This window comes from Lepus europaeus, chromosome 8 (assembly GCF_033115175.1).
Source record: "Lepus europaeus isolate LE1 chromosome 8, mLepTim1.pri, whole genome shotgun sequence".
Taxonomy (NCBI): Eukaryota; Metazoa; Chordata; class Mammalia; order Lagomorpha; family Leporidae; genus Lepus; species Lepus europaeus.
The window spans coordinates 95,499,794-95,522,738 of NC_084834.1; the positions used below are offsets into that span (position 1 = coordinate 95,499,794).

Below are 22,945 nucleotides of genomic sequence, written 5' to 3' on the forward strand. Positions count from 1 at the left end.
AATCCACAAAGAAATGGCTAAATAAATTATGGCACTGTGCAGTGGTTCAAAATTGGTACAGCACATAGTAATAAAAAAGACGTCCATGATACGAAGTTACCTTAAAATTTAGGCAAGGTGCTTGGGGCTTGTGGCACAGCGGGTTAAGCTGTCTCCTGTGACCCCAGCATCCAATATGAGTGCTAATTCAAATCCCAGCTGCTCCACTTCCAATACAGCTCCCAGCTAATGCTGGGGTTCCTGCCACCCATGTGGAGACCCAGATGGAGTTCCTAGCTCTGGCTCAGCCTGGTCTAGCCCCAGCCATTTGGGGAGTGAAATAGTAGATGGAAGCGTTTCTCTCTCTCTCTCTAACTCTGCCTTTCAAATAAATAATTCTTTTAAAAAAGATAAGCTGCAAAATGACATTGCAACTTATTGCATACTTAGTATATTCCATGCATCCTTCTTAAGCACTTTATATGTACCAGCTCATTTAATTCTCCAAACACTGTATAAAGTAGTACTTTTATCATCTCTTATTTTCGAAACATGAAAAGTGAAATGAGAAAAGTTGATAATTTGTCTAAGATTTCAGAGTTAGAACGAAGATTCAAGGATTAAGCCTGTACCCATTGAATTAGTGATCCCAGTTTTTGTTTATTTAAAATGTATAAACTGGGGCTGGAGCTGTAGCACAGCAGCTTAAGCCACCACCTGCAATGCTGGCATCCCCATATGGGCACTAGTTCGATTCCTGGTTGCCACCTCTTATCCAGCTCCCTAATGTGCCTGGGAAAACAGCGGAAGATGGCCCAGATCCTTGGGCCCCTTGGACCCACGTGGGAGACCCAGAAAAAGCTTCTGGCTTCAGCCTGGTCCAACTCAGGCCACTGCAGCTGTCTGGGGAGCAAACCAGCAGATAGAAGATCTATCTCTATCTCTCTGTAACTCTAACTTTCAAATAAAAATAAATATATATTAAAAGTATAAATTTGTTTTAAATATACACACACACACACACACAAGATATTACAGACACCTTGGTCTCACAGTTATACACTTGTGCTCACCTGGGAGGGTATGATCAGATTGTAGAGAGACACTCATATTTCCTTTATTATCTTTTGTATTAACATTTTTGGTGGACATTACTTTGGGAAGTGATCTGATCCACCTTACACAGAACTCAGCTCTGGCTGGTAACTGGGCCATGCAACCAAAGATCAGAGTTTGGTGAGGAGCTTACCACTTAGATGTGGAGAAGGGAGTGCTGTGTCCCCCAAAACATGTGCTAAGGATCAGACTCTGGATATCTGTGATTTTATCTGGGAAAACCGCCTTTGCAGATATAATCAAGATCAACAGTTAATATTTGATTTTTTCTTTTTGTTCCTTTTTCTTTTTAGAAGTCATTTTTTAAAAAACTATTCAAAATTTTATTTATGTTCATTTATTTAAAAGGTGGAAAGGAAGAGAGACAAAGGCAGAGAGACAGATATTCCATCTGCTGGCTCACTCCCCAAATATCTACAACCACCTGCCATGTGCCAGGCCAAACCCAGTAGTCTGGAACTCCATCCATGTCTCCCATGTGGGTGTCCAAAGTTTTTGAGCCATACCCTGCTGCCTCTCTCAGGGTGTGCCTTTAGCAGGAAGCTGGAATCAGAAGTGGAGCCAGGACTTGAATCCAGGCTGATAGGTGAGGTGGCAGGAATCCCAACCACATCTTAGCTGCAGCACTACATGCCACTCCCATTAATCTTTTTAAAGAGAATTATCAAAATTTGGTTAAAACAATATATTGGTTGTCCATTCAATGGCATACATATGTAAAAAGTTTCAAAATTTTATCTTACTAGGTACATGTTGTTAATAACAATACAAAGACTTTAATAACTTTCATAAACTTTTCTGCAGATTGAAAACTTGCAGGTTAGTTTATAAGGTAAAATGGAAATTTCTTTGGTGTAGATGTGATGTTAATTACTTAAAATATGCTTATTCTCACATGGTAACTACTTTTCAGTAGCTATGTTAACATACTTTGTTTCTGTGGAATATGGAGAATTTTTCATAAGAAAATGTATGTGTTTAGTATGAAAGCGTGGGTATTTTGTCAGACATTGTGGTGGACATGCTGATGACACCCAATCCTTGACTCTTTGGAATGACTTGCTCCTAAGCAACAGAAGCAAAGGTGATAGAATGTGTCACTGAAGTGAGAGTGAGTCCCTCTGCTGGCCGGGAGGAAGCAGTCACACGGAGGCAGTGCATGTGGCAAAGCGCTGCTGTTAGTCTCCAGGACCTCCAGCCACCAGCCTGCAAAGTACTGAATCCTGAATGGCCCTGGAAGCAGATTCTTCCCCAGAGCTTCCAGAGGAGAACGGGGCCTGGCTGGCCTTGTGAGCTCCTTGTGAGAGAACGCAGTTTAAGCTATGCCTGCATTCCTGAACCACAGGGACTGTGAGATAATAAATGTTTTGATCTGCTAACTTTGTAGTAATTTGTTCCATGTAAATAGGAAGTTAAAATTGATGTACTTAAAATGTTTGTCATGGAAAAGTTCAAGCATATACAAAGGTAGAGTGACTAATATAATGTTTCCCATCACCTGGTTTCAGCAGTTATTTGCACACAGCTAAACTTGTTCACCCTTTCCCTGCTATAATATTTTAAAGTAAATCCCAGATTTTCTACTTTTTCAATCTGTAAATGCCTCTGTTTGCAGCTATAAGAATTTGTCTAATTTTTTTAAAAAACTAAACCACAGTGTTATCACATCCAAAACAAATTCCTTACCATCATCAAATATCCAGTTTGTGAATGACTTATCAAAAAGACACAGTAGGTTTTTTTATGGTTGTTTTGTTGAACTAGGACACTGTGTGTACATATTGCATTTGACGGATATTTATCTAAGTTTCTTTTAATCTATGGATTTGCCTTGATTATTTTCCTCCTTATAATTTATTTGTGAAGAAATTGGGTCACCTGTCTTGTAGAGTTTCTCATATTCTAGAGTCTGCTGATCCCATCGCTGCGGAATCATTTCATGGAGATGTTTGCTTCTCTACTTCCTGGGAACTTGATGGGATTCAGGTTTGATGTTTTGGGGGAAGAACACTTCAGATGTGTGCTGCATGCTCCTCACCGTGTGACAGCAGGAAGCACGTGACTGTCTCTTATTCTGTGATCAGGGAACACCAGTGCACTTGGTTGTTTTGAACCTGTTTCATCCATTATGAAGTTCCTCGTTAGCTTTTCACCCGAATTTCTATCCATCATTGATGAGAACTGTCTAGGTCTATTAATTCTTTCAGGAGGGCAAATTGGTGATATTGATCACCTCTCCATCACTGAGGAGCTGGAATGCTTCCATAAAGAAAAACCAGCCAAGCAGCCTTTCCTCATCCACTGCTTGGTTCTCGTGAGGTGCAGTTCAGAAAGCGCAGTCGGAGTGAGCGCTCCTTCCTGTCCTTCCACTATCAGAGCGCCAAGGTAGATCCACACTGTGCTTCAGAGTTCACTGGTGTGGGATTTTGTCCCCATTGTAGGAACTTGTGGTGTTGAATATGAGAGGTCTTTGCAAAGTTCATGGACAATAAGTATTATGAAAAAACTATGTATGAATTTCAAATTTTTTTGTGTGACAAATGAATGTGCTGTTTAATTCCATTTTTCATGAATGTTTTGAAGTAAGCTTGTAGTGGATAGGAAACAGCCCACTGCAGTTGCATTTTTCTAGATGCTCAGATTATTCTATCACTACCCAGTGGCAGCCTCTTCAAGTTGTCTCCTAAAACTTGACATGAGCATAGTGGACTTTGACACCTTCCTTGTTCTTGGTGTGGCAAAATGTTGCTGGTTTCTGTTTCCTGACCCATGTCTGGAATCAAGCCTGATTCCTTCTAGTGGGAATCAGTGTGTAGAGACCCTGGTCTAGACATGAAGGTGGCTCACTGCCATTGGTCATTGTTTCCAGTGGATGTTTTTCAGTGGATGGGCTAGGAAATTATTTAAACTTTTTCTTGAAATTTTTAAAAAAGAAAATACATCATGTGATATATTTTTAATGACATTATCTAGTATTTATTTTCAGTTAAAGCTTGGGATTTGAAGGTTTTACTTTGTTACTTTGATTTAAATTTTTTTTTTTAAGATTTACTTTATTTATTTGAAAGACAGAGTTACAGAGAGAGGTTTCCATCTGCACACCAAATGGCTACAATGGCCAGAGCTGAGCCGATCCAAAGCCAGGAGCCAGGTGCTTCTTCCAGGTCTCCCACATGGGTGCAGGGGCCCAAGGATTTGGGCCATCCTCCACTGCTTTCTCAGGCTCATTAGCAGGGAGCTGGATCAGAAGTGGAAGTTGATACTCGAACCGGTGCCTGTAAGGGATGCTGGTGCTGCAGGCCAGGGCTTTAACCTGCTATGCCCCAGCCCCAGCCCCAGTTACTTTGATTTTATATTTTTAACTCTTATTGCTGAAAATCTTGGTTCTTAACAGTAATTATTCAAAGTAATATATCTATATAAACTGATTTTAGAACAGCAGTATAGGGATACCAATATACGTAGTAACAGTGTGACTCTTGAAAATAAAATTGGCTGGTTCCTCGGCTCACCAGGCTAATCCTGCGGTGCCGGCACACCGGGTTCTAGTCCTGGTTGGGGTGTCGGATTCTATCCCGGTTGCTCCTCTTCCAGTCCAGCTCTCTGCTGTGGCCCGGGAAGGCAGTGGAGGATGGCCCAAGTGCTTGGGCCCTGCACCCCATGGGAGACCAGGAGAAGCACCTGGCTCCTGCCTTCGGATCAGCACGGTGCACCGGTCACAGCGGCCATTGTGGTTGAACCAATGGAAAAGGAAGATCTTTCTCTCTGTCTCTCTCTCTCACTGTCCACTCTGCCTGTCAAAAATTTAATTAAGAACTTATTTTTAGTTTTCTTTTTCTCAGAGTATAACCTCACTGGGAATGTGTGCTGGAGTCACCTGAAGTAAATTTTCACTTTCAAACATTTAATTCACTATACAGTTAGGTTCTTCTTATTTTTATTTTCCCCTGTTTTGTTTGTGGATTTTAGATATCACTCTGAAATTTGAAAATAATTATAATGGCAATATCATGAAATGCACTCTTTGAAACATTTTCAGTAGCATTAGTATATTTACACTGTCATCAAGAGTCAGCACTACCCATGTCAACAATGTTTTCCATTGTCCCAAACAGAAACTCTGTGTCCTTTAAACATTGACTACAACCCCCCAGCCCCTGCCCACTGGGCTCTCACCTTCTATTTGCTGTCCATGAATTTGACCACATTATGGCCCTCACAGAAGTGGAACCATACAGTATTTGTGCTTTTGTGACTGCTGAATTTCACTTAGTAGGGACTTCTTGAATTTTGGATTTAATAATATTGTGTAATTACGCAAGACATTTGCATGGTTCCAAAGTCAAATTTTCCAAACAAGTTTCATGCATGGAGGCCTGGTTTCTATTCCCATCACCTCAACCTTTCCTTCTCCGCCTAACCCCACAGAGGTAACCATTTACATATTTTTAGTTGATCCTTCCCTGTTCTCCTGTTTTTTTTTTTTTTCAACTTTTGAATTATAGTGGCTTTTCCCCCCATAACCTCCCTCCCACCCACATCCATCCCATCTCCCACTCCCTCTCCCATCCCATTTACATCAAGATTCATTTTCAATTATCCTTATATACAGAAGATCAATTTAGCATATATTAAGTAAAGCTTTCAACAGTTTGCACCCACATAGAAACACAAAGTATAAAGTACTGTTTGAGTACTAGTTATACCATTAATTCATAGTACAACACATTAAGGACAGAGATCCCACATGGGGAGTAAGTGCACAGTGACTCCTGTTGTTGATTTAACAATTGACACTCTTATTTATTTATGACGTCAGTGATCACCCGAGGCTCTTGTCATGAGCTGTCAAAGCTATGGAAGCCTCTTGAGTTCACCAACTCTGATCTGATTTAGACAAGGTCATAGTCAAAGTGGAAGTTCTCTCCTCCTTTCAGAGAAAGGTACCTCCTTCTTTTATGGCCCATTCTTTCCACTGGGATCTGGGATCTCACTCACAGAGATCTTTCATTTAGTTTTTTGTTTTTTTTTTGGCCACAGTGTCTTGGCTTTCCATGCCTGAAATACTCTTATGGGCTTTTTAGTCAGATCCAAATGCCTTAAGGGCTGATTCTGAGGCCAGAGTGCTGTTTAGGACCTCTGCCATTCTATGAGTCTGCTGTGTATCCCGCTTCCCATGTTGGATCGTTCTCTCTTTCTTAATTCTATCAATTAGTATTAGCAGACACTAGTCTTATTTATGTGGTCACTTTGACTCTTAGACCTATCAGTGTGATCAATTATGAACTGAAACTGATCACTTGGACTAGTGAGATGGCATTGGTACATGCCACCTTGATGGGATTGAATTGGAATCCCCTGGCACATTTCTAGCTCTACCATTTGGGGTAAGTCCTAGTGAGCCTGTGCCAAACTGTACATCTCCTCCCTCTCTTATTCCCACTCTTATATTTAACAGGGATCACTTTTCAGTTAAGTTTAAACACCTAAGAATAATTGTGTGTAAATTAAAGAATTCAACTAATGGTATTAAGTAGAACAAAAAAATACTAAAAGGAATAAAGTAGTAAGTTGTTCCTGGACAGTCAGGACAAGGGCTGATCAACTCATTGTTTCTCATAGTATCCATTTCACTTCAACAGGTTTCCTTTTAGGTGCTCAGTTGTCACTGATCAGGGAGAACATATGGTATTTGTCCCTTTGTGTCCCCCTGTTTTTAAAGCTATAAACAAATACACATATTTGTACTTATTCCCTTTTTCTTAAATGGTGGCTTATAAGAATGGCAAATAATAGCATACCACAAATACTTTATTAACTTATCAACATACTGTGGATATCATTCCTTATCATTATCTATAGGTAATTCTCATTTATCTGAATTCACAGCTCTCCATTCATAATTCCTAACTGATTTGTCAGCTGTAATACCGTTAACAGTTCAGAGGACAATTTGAGGTACGTACCATATACTTTCCTAAAACTTGTTGAAAATCTGCAGTAATTGCAGTTGAAGGAGAAAACTGTTCTTGTGACATCAAAGGATTTCTTGTTAAAGTGTCACTAACCTGGGGAAATTAATGGAAATATTTAGCCTATATGGATTATTTCAACTGGAGAACGACAGAGCAAATATTCATTTGAAGCAAGTCTGGCAGAAACCTGAAGATAAAAAGAAATCGTAACATGTTGGGTTTTTGGCAACTGGTCATTCTTGCTATTTTAGATGCAGTATTGATGCAAAGTACAGTTGCCCCAGTTTTATCCACTGCTGCTGAACCAGTTAGAGCCTCATCCAATTGCAAGGGCTACCCTGGTTCTTTACTACATCTGAGGATGTGAGGGGAAGGGTGGATGTTTATGTCTGGAAGGCAAGGAAAGATAAGAATCCGTAATATTTTCTAAACAGCACTTTCATTTCCCCCTCTGGCCCCTACTTTCAAAATCCAATAACGAAATGATGCTAACTAAATGCCAAACCCAGGTTGCAGGACATTTTGAAACCTGTTTATATTTCATGTTCTAGTTCTCAAAAACAGTGGTGACATGAAGTGTCCAAAAATGTGGGGTCACCTGGTTTTGGGGAGGTGGTAAATTCGAGATGTTTTGCCATGAAGGTGTTTTTAGTTAAATAGTTAACAGTGTTTAGCCTCTGGACTGGAGCAATGTTCTAGGAATAACTGTACAATAAATTATATTTGGGTTTTATAATCTCTATATGTGCGTTCAGTTTGAGCTGTGTTAAAGCTGACTGTTTATTTTCATTTTATCTGAAAGAGAGGGAGAGATCTTCCATCTGCTGGGTCACTTCCCTGCAACAGCCAGGAGCGGGCCAGGCTGAAGCCAGCAGCCTGAAATGTAATCCAGGTCTCTCAAGTGAGTGGCAGGGGCCCAAGTGTCTGAGCCATCACCTGCTACCATGACTAGAGAATAGCTATTAGTGATGATAGTATTGCTGACTGACTTTTCTATTAATATATTTTATTAAAAATACTTTAATTACATATCTGTAAATAAAATTGAAGATCCATATCATTTACTTTCTTTGAGAGGCAGGGAGGGAGGCTGTGCTCCATCTGCTGGTTCATTCCCTAAATGCTTGTAACTGTGGGGGACCGTCTAAAGCCTGGAGCCAGGGAACTCAGTTGAGGGCAGCAGGAGTCCAGGACTGTAGCCATGGCCGCGGCCTCTCAGGGTCTGCATTAGCAGGAAGCTGGAGTCAGGAAGCAGAGGGGGGAACTGAACTCAGGTCTTCCCATGTGAGACCAGGCCAAATGGTCACTTCTTGTTTTCTTTTTTTTCTTTCTTTCTTTCTTTTTTTTTTTTTTTTATTTTTGACAGGCAGAGTGGACAGTGAGAGAGAGACAGAGAGAAAGGTCTTCCTTTTGCCGTTGGTTCACCCTCCAATGGCCGCCGCGGTAGCGCGCTGCGTCCGGCGCACCGCGCTGTTCCGATGGCAGGAGCCAGGGGCTTCTCCTGGTCTCCCATGGGGTGCAGGGCCCAAGCACTTGGGCCATCCTCCACTGCACTCCCTGGCCACAGCAGAGAGCTGGCCTGGAAGAGGGGCAACCGGGACAGGATCGGTGCCCCGACCGGGACTAGAACCTGGTGTGCTGGCGCCGCAAGGCGGAGGATTAGCCTAGTGAGCCACGGCGCCGGCCTTGTTTTCTTTTTAAAGAAGCAAACATACTATCTGGATTACAAAATTACCAGAACAATGGTTTAGCCCTAGTCTACTTCTAAGACTCTCTTCAGGAAGTCTCCTTGTAGTCAGAGATCAAACTTGCAGTGATTTGAGCAACATGAGGTAGGTACTGAAGTTAATTACCTTTTTGGCCGGCGCCGTGGCTTAACAGGCTAATCCTCCGCCTGTGTCGCCGGCACACTGGGTTCTAGTCCCGGTTGGGGCGCCGGATTCTATCCCGGGGTTGCCCCTCTTCCAGGCCAGCTCTCTGCTATGGCCTGGGAGTACAGTGGAGGATGGCCAAGTCCTTGGGCCCTGTACCCGCATGGGAGACCAGGAGAAGCACCTGGCTCCTGGCTTCGGATCAGCACGATGTGCCGGCCGCAGTGGCCATTGGAGGGTGAACCAACGGCAAAAAGGAAGACCTTTCTCTCTGTCTCTCTCTCTCTCACTATCCACTCTGCCTGGAAGGAAAAAAAAAAAAAAAGAATGTATACAATCTCATGTAGCTACCTTAGTACATACACATGCACACCAGACACACTCTCTTTACCATGGCTTATATTTGCTGGCAATTCTTAGGTCAAAGTTAACCCAGGGATAGTATGACTTGATTTTTTTAAAATATATTTTTTATTTAACTCTAATGGAAATGCCTTTAGGATAGTGGCTGCAAATTATTTAAAAATATATTTATTTGAAAAACAAAGCATCAGAGAGAAAGGTAGAGACAGAGAAAAATTTTCCATCTGCTGATTCACTGCCCAGATGGATGAAATAGTCAGGGCTGGGTCAGGCCAAAGCCAGGAACTAGGAACTCCATCCAGGTCTCCCATGTGGGTGGAAGGAGTCTTAAGAACCTGGGCCATCCTCTACTGCTTTCCCAGGTGCATTAGCAGGAAGCTGGATAGGAAGTGGTGCAGCTGGGACTTGAACCGGTGCTTCTATCTGGGATGGTGGTGTTGCAGGTGGTGGCTCAACCCACTGCTCCACAATGCTAGGCTTGCAAAACTTTTAATCACTTACTTCCCCATGTATGTAATTATTTGTAAAGTAAATATATGTGCTATTGAAAGATTATATTAAATTTTAGTATAGCTTCATTTTTGTCTTACTTTTAAAAACAAAATACAGAGTCTTTTCAGACCTTGAAATGGAGGCAATATGGAAACAGGAAACAGATAAGGGAAGAGGGTCAGACATCTCTGAAGGGCATTAATGGCTCTGCTTTATAAACAGGGGATGAGTGATGTGCTTTTGGTTGGTGACACTATTACTAATAAATTAAAAAGCAGAGAGCTCATAATTTCAGTAACTGAAAAAGTCTTTACAACAGTGTAAACAATTACTTACATTTTTAAGAAATGCAGATGGTGCCACAGTATCCAATGCATTATCTGTAGCACATAAGTAAGTGATTCCATCAATAAAGAGAGTATGGTAGATATAGCTTTGAAAAGAATACATTTATTTACATGATAACATTGAAAAAATTAAATACCCACATAGAGAATTTAATTTCAGTTTTCAAGCTGTCATTAGTCGTATTAAAAAACTATATAGATAATTTTTTGTAATCAGAATAATTGGAAGAACTTTAATACATTTGAAAAAGTAAGTCTATAAAATTTGTGTATTTAAAACTGCATCATGGCCGGCGCCGTGGCTCAACAGGCTAATCCTCTGCCTTGCGGCGCCGGCACACCGGGTTCTAGTCCCGGTTGGGGCGCCGGATTCTGTCCTGGTTGCCCCTCTTCCAGGCCAGCTCTCTCCTGTGGCCTGGGAGTGCAGTGGAGGATGGCCCAAGTGCTTGGGCCCTGCACCCCATGGGAGACCAGGAGAAGCACCTGGCTCCTGGCTTCGGATCAGCGCAGTGCGCCGGCCGCAGCGCGCCAGCTGCGGCGGCCATTGGAGGGTGAACCAACGGCAAAAGGAAGACCTTTCTCTCTGTCTCTCTCTCTCACTGTCCACTCTGCCTGTCAAAAAAAAAGCATCAATAAAAATAATATGTATACACATGTACAATTTTTGAGGTGACTTTGACAAAAGTCACATTCCAAGATTGAGCTGAGAGTATGAGCAAATATAACATACTGCATTCACTGATTTTTCTTACACACACACACACACATATATATATATATATATATATATATATATTTTTATTTGACAGGTAGAGTTACAGACAGTGAGAGAGAGAGAGAGAAAGGTCTTTCTTCCACTGGCTCACTCCCCAAATGGCCTCTACGGCCAGTGCTGTGCTGATCTGAAGCCAGGAGCCAGGTGCTTCCTCCTGGTCTCCCATGTGAGTGCAGGGGCCCAAGCACTTGGGCCATCCTCCACTGCCTTCCCCGGCCACAGCAGAGAGCTGGACTGGAAGAGGAGCAACCGGGACTAGAACCCGGCTCCCATACGGGATGCCGGTGCCGCAGGTGGAGGATTAACCAACTGAGCCACGTGCTGGCCCCTAACCCTTATATTTTTGAATAGATACACAAGGGGTCTTCAAAGAGACTGTGGAAAATGCCTATGAAAAAACTATGTCTGAATTTCAAAATGTTTTGCACCAAAATAAACTTTTAATCTTTTTCATGAACTCTTGAAAGTACCATCATATTTAATTTTGGCACTTCTTGGTTTTCTATTATGATAAACTAGAACTAAAAAGTTGTAACCTGCCAATACCAAATGTTCTGGAGAACAGGATGACTTGGGGAGACGGGGATTAAGCTCGAGTGCACGTTATCCTGACCACTCTAACGTCTAGATCTCTTCTGTCCTCTTAGAGTCTCACATTAGGAGGCTGGGAGACCATTGGAAAGTGTCTCTCATTTGATGTCCAACAATCCAGAGAATGTCAGAACAGGGCAATAAACATAGTTACTTGGTGCCTAGACTTTGGCCTTTATGAACACACTGTTTCCGAATGGTTACCAGGCAAAGATTTGGTCAAATGCTCAACTGACAAAAACATAAGCCCAGAGGCAGAACATTTAACATAAATCTTTCATATCATATGAATATACTACACTACAAATATTTTTAATGATTAATGCACATAATCTCCACCTGGCAAATATTTCTATTTCTAAATTTGGAGGAGTCTTCACTGAAAAAAAGCTTGCTAATTCTACCATCCATCTGAAAGTTACATTATGCTTTGAAGTAACTTGAATCTGGATGTGAAAAGGAGAGATTTTAAATTTATGTTTATAAGAGTAACATTCAGAAACCACCCTTAATGTTGAAAAAAGTGTGAATACCTGGTGTCCAGGTATATGGTTAACTGACAAAAGCAAGGCAGAGAAAACCATGAGATACTATCAGTTAGTCGTCATTCTCATATGCTACCAAAAAGGAAGTATGAATGTATAGATCTACTCTAGTATGTATTCTTCTATAGTGGGTTTCTCTCTCTCTCTCTCTCTTTTTTTTTTTTTGGACAGGCAGAGTAAGACAGTGAGAGAGAGAGAGAGAGAGACAGAGAGAAAGGTCTTCCTTCCGTTGGTTCACTCCCCTAATGGCTGCTACAGCTGGCACTGTGCTGATCCGAAGCCAGGAGCCAAGTGTTTTTTCCTGGTCTCCCATGTGGGTGCAGGGACCCAAGTACTTGGGCCATCCTCCACTGCCCTTCCAGGCCACAGCAGAGAGCTGGACTGGAAGAGGAGCAACTGGCACAGAATCCGGCGCCCCAACCAGGACTAGAACCTGGAGTGCCGGCGCCTCAGGCGGAGGATTAGCCAAGTGAGCTGCGGCGCCAGCCTTGGTTTCTCTTTTTTAAGTGTTTGAAATGCAATGTAAATTTATTTATTTATTTTAAAATTCATTTAAAAGTCATGTCGGGGAGAGAAAGAAGAAGATAGCTATCTTCCATCTGGTGGTTCACTTCCCAAATGTCCAAAGCACCCAGGGCTGGACCAGGCAAAAGCTAGGAACCTGAAACTCACATCTGGGTCTACCATGTGGGTGGTGGCCCAGTACTTGCACTATCACCTGCTGCCTCCCAGGTGAGCATTAACAGGAAGGTGAAATTGGAAGTGGAGTTGGGACTCAAACCTATGCACTCTGAGACGTGTCCCATGTGGCATTTTTTTTTTTTTTGAGAGACCCTGTCTCAGATTTATTTGTCCAAACAGCACCCAGCACTGGAGGACTCTAGCCCCGTGCAGACAGCAGCCCAGGGGTCACACCAGTCCTCCTGTCCTTGTATTGGAAGGCGAATGCTGTTACTATGGAGCCTTCATGGGAGGCTGGGTACCATTGGGAGGAGCCTGAGCTGGAACTGTGGCTGCAGGTGCAGGTGCAGGTGCAGCTTTAGGCCTGAGCCTTGGCCTGGGGCTTGGTTTGGGCCTGGGCCTTGGGCTTAGTTTGACCCTGGTCCTGGGCCTTTATTTGAGCCTTGGCCTTGCCCTTGATTTGAGGGTTGTTCTTGGCCTTTGCCTTGGTTTTTGGCCAGGACAGTCTAAGACCCTTGGCAATGTGGGTACAAGCACACTTTCAATGCTTGGGATGGGTGATGTAGGTGAGTTGATTATATTTGTTGCTGACACTCTTAGGGATTCTGGGCTTAACTTCCTTAGGCTTGACAAGGGCCTTGATGGCTTCAGCAGGTGCACCCAGAGCCCTGGTGTTACTAGCCTGTATCTTCTTCAGGTTCTTTTTGTTGTGCTTCTTGGAAAAACACGTTCCTCAGGAAACTGGGGTGCAGCCCTTTAAGAGATTCATATTTTTGTGATTGGGGTTTCTTAATGCAATTTCTGTGTCATTTTCGGGACTGGTTGTGTGTGATGTGGTTCTTGGGTTTGGCCATGTCTGCATTGTAACCTGCAGTTGCTGAAGCGCCTGGGTTCAGAAAAAGAAAATATCTCCAAGTGGCATCTTAACTACTGTGCCAAATGCCCATCCCTAGAATGTGTTTCTTAAGAAAAGGAAAAAATTGTAAATCAAAGCCTTTTTCAAAATAGTTATCTTGTAAGGGAAGAAATAGAGCATTGTAGAGAGAAAAGGAATCTAAATTAGACTTTTCAAGGTTTTTATTTTGTAGATTTGACTTTGGAACCATATAAATGTTTTTGCATGATTGCAAAATGTTATTAAGTCAAGCTTTTAAAAAGAGAAAACAGGAGCTAGTGCTGTGGCTTAGCAGGTAAAGCTGCCTCTAGTGGCACTGGCATCCCATGTGGGCTCTGGTTCGAGTCCTGGCTGCTCCACTTCTGATCCAGATCTCTGCTAATGTGCCTGGGAAGGCAGTGGAGGATAGCCCAAGTCTTTGGGACCCTGCACCCATGTGGGAGACCCAGATGAAGCTTGTGGCTCCTAGCTTTGGATCTGCCCAGCTCTGGCCATTGTGGCCATTTGGGGAGTGAACCGGTGGATGGAAGAGCTCTGTCTCTGTCTCTCCCTGTCTCTTTCTATAAACTCTGTTTTTCAAATAACTGTTAAAACAATCAAAAACAAAATGAGGAGAATGACTTTGTAATGAGAAACCAAGGCAAAAGATGATGGTGGCTTGGTTGCTTTTGGAAGGGAAAGGCAGTGAGATTTGCTGATGGAATGAACTTGGATGTAACAGACACAAAACAAAGGTTTTTAGGCCTGAGGAACTGGACAGGTGATGTGTGGGCGACTGTAGGAAGTAGGTGACTTTGGAGATAAGTTTGAGGTACTTATTAGTCATCCGAGCAGAGATGTGGACTGGGTAGTTATGAGTCAGCATTTCAGGCAAGAGATCTTCAGAGACTCGCACTGGAACGTACAGTTAGGGTGAGCAAATAGCAAATGAAGAAAGTGTCTATTTGTGAAATCGTTTCAGTGGAAACAAAACTTGACAGTCACTATTTTGTAATTCCACCTCCAAAAGAGATGTAATAACATGTACCAGCTGATGGAAAATGCCCCATAACTTTCCCAGAGGGAATGGGCCTCTGGATCCAATACTGCAAACTGCATTTTGAGTGTGAGTCAACAAAGGTAGACTGTGGGAAACCTTACAGATTCTTCATAATAGATTCTAAGGGAAGGGATAGAAGGAGAAAATATAGAGAGAGACTTAGCATGACTGGGCCGTCATTTTTTGGGTGCTGAGCCAACGAAGAAACGGGGAAGTGACTGCTATGGAAGCTGACATGGTGCCTGTCGTGGGGAGGGTGAAGGAGGCAGTGAGTGGCACAGAGCACATGGCGGGGAAGGTCTGAAGTGGCCGGCAGGTGGCAGTTTTTGGCCTAGACGGTGGTTGCTGCTGGGGGATGTTCCTGATAATACTTGACAAAGCTGGACACCCATTTGATGTGTGGGTTTTTTTTTTTGTAACTGCGGTTACTTGTAGATTAAAACAGATTCCTTAAAACAATGAAGAACCTAAAAATAGCAGATGCTGTCTCTTCCTCCATCTGTTCCTTGATGAGCAGAAGTTTTACAGAGTGGTTTGGTCCAGAGCACGTAATGTTCCAAGGAAAGCTAAAGAGCGATGGCTACTAGTTCAGCCATCTTTTAAAGCAGGAGGTTCCCTTTTCCCCTTTTATTCATGAAATGTTTTGTGTATATCAAAAAAGTATGGAGAATAAGAGACCATTTTCAGAGCCAGTACCCAGTTAAAAGGTTACAGTTAATGTTCCTGACATGTTCTTCCTTTGTTTCGCTCTGTTTAGTGTTAATCATAGTGCTATTCATGATGTTCTACTTTTTCATAAGGAAGTTCTCCTTTCTGAGGGCTCAATCAAGAATAGGTACAACGAGGACGCTCCCCCTCCCGCTCTCGCTGGAATCACTAGCCATAGCTGTTCAGACAGGCTCGCGCCAGGACACACCTTACCTTCCCATCCGCATGATGGTCCTTGGCTCAGCTCTAAGCAGCACCAGCCTGAGCACTTTTGCGGTGGCTTCCTGAAAATAAACGGTCAGCGTTTACTTCGTAGGAGGTTGTTGTGTCTTCCCGTTCCCCTCCCGAGTTTACCAACGTTCTGATGAATTCATCAGGGAGAAACTACTCGGAGATAAAAATGGGGGGAGACTCATACATCGTAAGAGGCAAGTGATCCTGAAATACTCCTCTGACCCTGAAGAAAATATTAAGGCCACATAAACATACAGAGACTATATATATAAACAGAGTATAAAAATGTAAGCTCTGCTGGACAATCTCATTTTTAGAGTGGCACCTTTAAATGGTTTCAAGGCTGTCCAATCTAGCATCTTTTCAGTGACTATTAGCACTGAAACTATAAATAAAAAGTTAAGGCATTAAAGATACTCAGCTCTTAGTCTCCAAATGCCCTGAGCAATCGTCTTTAAGAGAAAATGTTGTATACTCTATTGTTCACTGATGTCTTTTCCTGAGTCTCCCATGTGGGTGCAGAGGCCTAAGCACTTGGGTGATCTTCCGCTGCTTTCTCAGGTGCATTAGCAGACAGCTGGATCAGAAGTGGAGCAGCTGGGACTTGAACCAGCGCCCATATGGGATGCTGAAACTGTAGGCGGTGGTTTCATCTGCTATGTCACAGTACTGGCCCCATTACTGTTTCTTATCCGGCTCATTCTTTGGGGAAAATTTGGAAGACACCACAGTTACCTGAAGCATGGTCAACTGTATGGAATCCTGTTAATTTACTCTAGAAGCATGAAAGGAATCTGAAAGTTCTCTAAGAAGCCCTGAATAGCCCCACTTCTAATTCAGTTTTCCTTCCTCACAAAATGATGCTTTAAAAACTTTTCATTATTGATTTTTTTTAATTTAAATTTTTAAAATTTATTTTCATCTTTCACTTGAAAGGCAGACAGGGAGAGAGACAAAGAGACAGCAAGACAGATTTCATCGGCCAGTACATTCCCCAGACACCTGCAATAGTCAGGGCTGGGCCAGGCAGAAGCCAGGAGCTCAGAGCTTGGTCTGGGTCTTCCATGGAGGGCAGCGTGTGAGGGGCTAAGGAAGGAGGGGGCCCCCGCAGGAGCCCGAGTCTGCTACCTCCACAGCCACACTGCCTCCTGTCTCAGAGAGAGAGTGGGCGTTCTTCAGGCAGGCTCACGCCCTGCTGCCTCACTGCGTCTCAGCCCTTGGTGCTCCCTCAGGTCTTGATCCACTAATAGCCCCTTGCTCTCCTGCATCTCCAACTTCTTCCCGTTAGCCTAACATACCTGGGAATGATTTTCCTACAGTGAAAAAATGGACCGTGTTCCTCTGGCTTCACCCCTATCTCAGCCCCTTACTACATTTTGAAAGAACTGTCTCATCCCACTTGCCAGACTTCCTCATCTCCCACTCCCCTGGCTGAAAGCCATCTGGCTTCTGCCTCTGTCACTTCTCCCAGACTGCTCACGTTCCCACCTCCATCTTTTTCCCATTGCTGAGTCCGGTGAACACTCTTCAGCTCTTGCCCAACTTACTCGGGGACCTGAGACCTTCTTGGAACTTTTTCTCTCTGCTTTTAAGACACCACTGCTCCCATGTGGTGAGCCACCTCTCTCTCTGCCTTTTGGTCCTGCTTTTCACCCTCTGTTTCCTAGGTGCTCTTACCCATTTCTGCTATTCTCTCTCTCTTTTTAAAGATCTATTTATTTATTTGAAAGGCAGAGTTACAGAGAGGCAGAGGCAGAGGCAGAGAGACAGAGGTCTTCCATCTGCTGGTTCACTCCCCAGATGGCCGCAACAGCCGGAGCTGCGCCAATCCGAAGCCAGGAGCCAGGAGCTTCCTCTGGGTCTTCTACAGAAGTGCAGGGGCCTAAGGACTTGGGCCATCCTCTACTGCTATCCCAGGCTATAGCATAGAGCTGGATCGGAAGTGGAGCAGCCAGGACCGGAACCGGCGCCCATATGGGATGCCTGCGCTTCAGGCCAGGGTGTTAACCTGCTGTACCACAGCGCCAGCCCCTTTCTGCTATTCTCAATTATCAGTTCTGACTCCAGCACAGGCAAGGAGGTAGTTAGTACTCTATGTGCAGCGGAAAACTGCAGCTTTCCCAAAACACTGCTTAGACCTGAGCCCAGCCAAAAATGAAACAACATGGCTGCTCGCTGCTTCCTGGCAATGACCGTTAGCTCAGCATAATGTCATTATAATAAAATTACCCTGGCTGACACTCCAACTCCCATCATGCACCTGATGCCATGAATATCTGAGATTTCTAAAACAGGACTAGGAAATGGGCAGCACTCCAACCTCATCCCAGACGCTGCCCCCTATAAATATCCAATTAAACCCTGCCTCAGACACTACCCTTATGCCTCCAGATCTTATGAAGAGATGATCCTGAACCTCGCTAAGTGAAGTTAGACCAACATATTTCTTACCTATCGCATGTCCTTCTGATTTAAAACCTTTTGGAAATAAGGTAGGAAATAAACACACAAATCGATTGGCCATTTCCAACATGCAATGAAATTCAGAATGTCCCAAACTGCTCTTCTCACCGGCACCGCGAGAACCTGCCCCAATCCTGCTCCTTCTGTATCCTATGTGTTGCTTCACGCTGCCTACAGAAAATCTTGAGACTCATCCTACCCGTGACCTTGCCCAGTATTCTACATTTTCAGCCAGAGACCAACTCCTAAGGGCTCCTCTTACAAAGACTCTTCAGGCTCTGACCCATTCCTTTGCTTCTGCACCATCATTGCCTTAGGCCTGGCCCTTAGAGATTTTACTACAAACTATACCGGCCACCCCATCTCTGTCTTCATTCGAGTCCACCTTCCATTTTGTAACTGGGCCTAATTTTCCAGACGTTTCTTCAGCTCGAGCCTCTGCATACTTACGAATCTGTAACGGTCCCTAGCTTCTCTGTTAAACAACAGTACAGTGGATGCTTCAACTATTCCCTGCCCACTTTTTTTGGCCTCCTCTGTGCTCTGGCCTCCCTGAGGGAATCTCCAAGCACACCATCCTGTTGAAGAATCTCCAAGCACACCATCCTGTTGCCTTTGTAAGAAGTTCTATTTCTCCTTTCCCGGGCCAGGCGAGGAATAATTCTTATAAAATTTATAGCCAGGCTCCTTACCAGTCTTCCGCCACTGAAATACTTTTACACCCTAGGACAACTGTAGGACAAAAAAGACAACATCAGGCTCGTCTTCACTGCCGCATCCCTCACATTCTATGCTCTGGGATTTTGCAACTAAGACATGTTTAACAGGTGTGTACTGAGCTACAGGCCACGTCTGCGCGGAGGCGGAAAATCTTCAAACGTTGGACCTGCTTATAATTCACACCCAAACAGCACACGTGCGGCACCAACCCTAACCACTGGGTGGCGCTCGTGCGGCTTCAGCCGGGGACTCACGGCCTGTCGCGGGGGCGGGGCCTGTCGCGGGGCGGGGCCTCGCGTCCCCACCTCCGGTTCTGGGCCACCTCACAGCACCCTGTCTCGGGGACTGGGCCCGGAGGGCGCCGGGCTCGAGGGGCGGAGCCTGCGGGGGCGGAGGCGCGGCCTGGAGGTACCTGATAGGAGCCGCCAGTCAGGGCCAGCTCCGCTAGCACCGTTCGGCCATTAGCAATGCAGCTGTAGGTGATCGTCATAGCGGACGGCCAGTGGAGGGGAGAAGCGTACCGGACCTAACCGCCCGCCCAGGCCTCGGGGCGGGGCTCCGGGGAGGCGGTGTCTGCGCAGGCGCGGGACGCGGTTGATTGGCAAGGGGGGAGGCGGGGCCGTCTCTGGCTGATTGACGCCGGGGGCGGGCCGGGGCGGGGTCTCTGGAGAAACCTGGAAGGGTAGGCGTCGCCTTTTACACTGGGCCTTCACTGTGACTGAAACTTTCCGAGGCTCCGTTTGCTCGTCATTGTCGGGTTTGATTGATGCGTACAGAGTGGATGTGTAACTGCAGTTCTGTTGTGAGAAGTGTTGTTCATGAGTATGTCTTTCTTTCTCCCAGTGGGATGACCTTAAAGGACAGCTCACTGAGGTCCCCGGATGCCTAGCAGCAGGTGCAGGCAGGTGGTCAGTTCCGTTTACTTTCACCAGTCAGCAGCGTGACTGGGCTGGGCTATCTCCTGGGAGAAAGGCCTTGTTGTCCCTCCTAAAGGAGCTTTTGAATCAGTGCGTCTTTTTTTTTTTATTTTTATTTTTTAAGATTTACTTATTTATTTGAGAGGCAGAGGCAGAGAGAGAGAGGTCTTCCATCTGCTGGTTCACTCCCCAAGTGGCCACAATGGCTGGAGCTGGGCCCATTCAAAGCCAGGAGCCAGGAGCTTCTTCCGGGTCTCCCACGTGGGTGCAGGGGCCCAAGGACTTGGGCCATCCTCCACTGCTTTCCCAGGCCATAGCAGGGAGCTGGATAGGAAGTGCAGCAGCCAGGACTTGAACCGGCGCCCATATGGGATGCCAGCACTGCAGGTTTTGGCTTTACGCGCCAGCCCCAGCCCCAATCAGTGTGCCTTAACCTGTTCTGAGCTAGTGTTTGTCACAGGCACGGTGACAGAAGACAAAGCACTGGTCACCTTACTTCTACGTTGGAAAATATAGTATGGAATTTGGAGGTGAGGCTTGGTGTATCCTTGCTTACAGTAAAAGCAAGCCAAACCAACGTGGCCACATTGCGGTGCCTAGGTGAAGGGCGCGTGGGCTGCAGCAATGACCGCAAGCGTCCACTACGTGGAGAGGTGTGTGTGAGACTTCCCTGTCTGGGGCACGCCATAGTAAATGAGTCTGGGCAGCAGGTGTGTTGGGTTCACTTGGCACAATCCACATCTTCAGGCTACAGCAGTGCAAGAGCTTCTACCAGGAGTCTGGCTTTCTTCTGAGCCCTTTTTCTTTTCCCTGCTCAACTATTGGCACTGCAGTCATTGCCAAGCCTTTAAAAAAATCACAAATTTATTTTCATTCTTATTTAGAGAGAGAGATGCAGAGATCACTATTCCATCTGCTGGTTCACTCTTCAAATGCCCTTAACAGGCAAGGCCTGGCCAGGAGCTGGGAACTCCTGGGTGGCCGGAGCCCAAGTACTTGAGCCATCAACTGTTCCTGGGGACATGTGTGTTTGTTTTTTATTTAAATAATTTATTTATTTGAGAGGTAGAGTTACAGATGGGGGGGGGGAGGTCTTTCATCTGCTGGTTCACTCCCCAAATGGCCGGAGCTGGGCTGATCTGAAGCCAGGAGCCAGGAGCTTCTTCCAGGTCTCCCACACGGGTGCAGTGCTTTCCCAGTTGCGTTAGCAGAGAGCTGGTGGATCGGAAGTGGAGCAGCTGGGACTAGAACCGGCGGCCATATGGGATGCTGGCGCCACAGGCAGAGGTTTAACTTACTGTGCCACAGCACTGGCCCCGACACAAGTGTTTTCAACAGCTAAGCCCAACTCCTGCCCCCAGCATGCTGCTTATTAAATGTTGAAGTTCTCCTCTAAATGCTTGCTTTTATACTTATTGGAGTTATTCAAAATGAAAATATTCTTATAGATTTTTCCTTATAGTGTGTGAGCACTGTCTAAATTCAAACAATGCAATGACAAAAGCCTGTTTTTACCATTCCATAAACATAACCATTGTAGTAACCTAATTTATATTTGTTCTTTCTTTTTTATGGATTTAATTACATTTTTTTTTAAAAAGATTTATTTTATTTTGCTTGAAAGGCAGAATTCCAGAGAGAGGGAGAGATAGAAAGGTCTTCCATCTGCCTGCTCACTCCCTAGATGGCTACAATGGCCAGGGCTGGGTCAGGCCAGAGCCAGGAGCCAGGAGCCAGGAGATTCGCCTGGGTCTCCCATGTCAGTGCAGGGGCCTAAGCACTTGGATCATGTTCTGCTATTTTCCCAGGTGCATTAGCAGGGAGCTGGATCAGAGGTGGAGCAGCCAGGACTCGAACTGGTGCCCATATGGGAGCCAGTGTTGCAGGCAGCAGCTTTACCCTCTTTACCACAGCCCCAGCCCAGGATTTAATGACATTTGACATTAATGGATATATCCGTATTTTTCTTGTCTGCTTTAATTTTTTTAAATTGTTAATGTACTGTTTTCTTTGACTGTCATATTTATTTCAAGTAATTTCCTCCGAAGTTTATTTATCATTTGAGTTCCCTTTTTCTTTCAGGTGTTTACTCTTTTGCAGACGATTTTGCTTCTGACCGTCAAACATGTCAGTGTTTTTCCTTATGATGTTGGACCTTAGTGTCACATTGGGGAAGGCTTCGTTCCCTATCCCTGCATAAACATTCTTCCCTTGCCGTGGGCATTTGGCATGTGCTTAAAACACTCTTGTGATAATTTGCATCTCATTTCAGAGTGCTGGCTTAAGTCGTGGCTACACTGCTTCCGATCCAACTTCCTGCTAGTGTGAACCCTGGGAGGCAGCAGGAGATGGCTCAGATATCGGGTCCCTCCCACCATGGGAGAGCCCTGGACTGAGTTTCGAGCTCCTGGCCAGCTCTGGCTTGTGTGGGCTTTGCAAGTGAACCATCGGATAGGAAACCTCTCTGCCTGCCTCTCCCTATCAAATCAATAAAATAAATAAGTAAAAATTAAAAAATGCATGCTTTATTTTTCTTCTGTAACTTTTATTTGCTTATTTTAACACCTGAGTCTTTAATCCACTTAGACATTTGTTTTTGGGTCTCTTGTGAGGTAGGAATTTGTGTCTTTTTTTTTTTTTTAAAGGTTTATTCATTTATTTGAAAGTCAGAGTTACACAGAAAAAGGAGAGGCAGAGAGAGAGAGAGAGAGAGAGAGAGACAGAGAGAGAGAGAGAATCTTCCATCTGCTGGTTCACTCCCCAACCGCCCGCAATGGCCAGAGCTGCGCTGATTTGAAGCCAGGAGCCAGGAGCTTCTTCAGGGTCCCCCACGTGGGTGCAGGGGCCCAAGGAATTGGGCCATCTTCTACTGCTTTCCCAGGCCATAGCAGAGAGCTGGATCAGAAGAGGAGCAGCTGGGACTCAAACCGGCTCTCATATGGGATGCTGGCGCTTCAGGTTAGGGTGTTTCCCCGCTGCACCACAGTGCCGGCCCCGGAATTTGTGTCTTCCAAATGGACAGCCAGGTATCTCATACTACTCATTAAATAGTCTAGTTCTTTTACAGTAATTTAAAATGCCACTGTTACCATAGTCTAATTTCCCTCATTGTTAATTGGACTTTAGAGTTGACTTATATGCCCATTTCTAGGCTAACATCATAATAATGCAATACTTGTAGCTCAAATTGCTTTAAATGTAGTGAATTGGAGAGAATGAGTATATTTACAATAG

General features: G+C 44.6%; 1 protein-coding gene and 1 pseudogene across 1 annotated transcript in view; both read right to left on the reverse strand.

The window, feature by feature from the left end:
* LOC133765648 (uncharacterized) overlaps positions 1-19,284 on the reverse strand; it is a 45,662-nt gene extending 26,378 nt beyond the window's left edge. Inside the window, exons 1-4 of the mRNA XM_062199192.1 lie at positions 19,207-19,284; positions 15,591-15,661; positions 10,133-10,229; positions 7,062-7,163 (exon numbers count right to left, since the gene is read on the reverse strand). Of these exons, the coding sequence (XP_062055176.1) occupies positions 7,062-7,163; positions 10,133-10,229; positions 15,591-15,661; positions 19,207-19,284 (348 nt within the window). The remainder of the gene's footprint in view (positions 1-7,061; positions 7,164-10,132; positions 10,230-15,590; positions 15,662-19,206) is intronic.
* LOC133765791 (large ribosomal subunit protein eL29-like) lies at positions 13,009-13,589 on the reverse strand (annotated as a pseudogene).
* Positions 19,285-22,945: the final 3,661 nt, after the last annotated feature.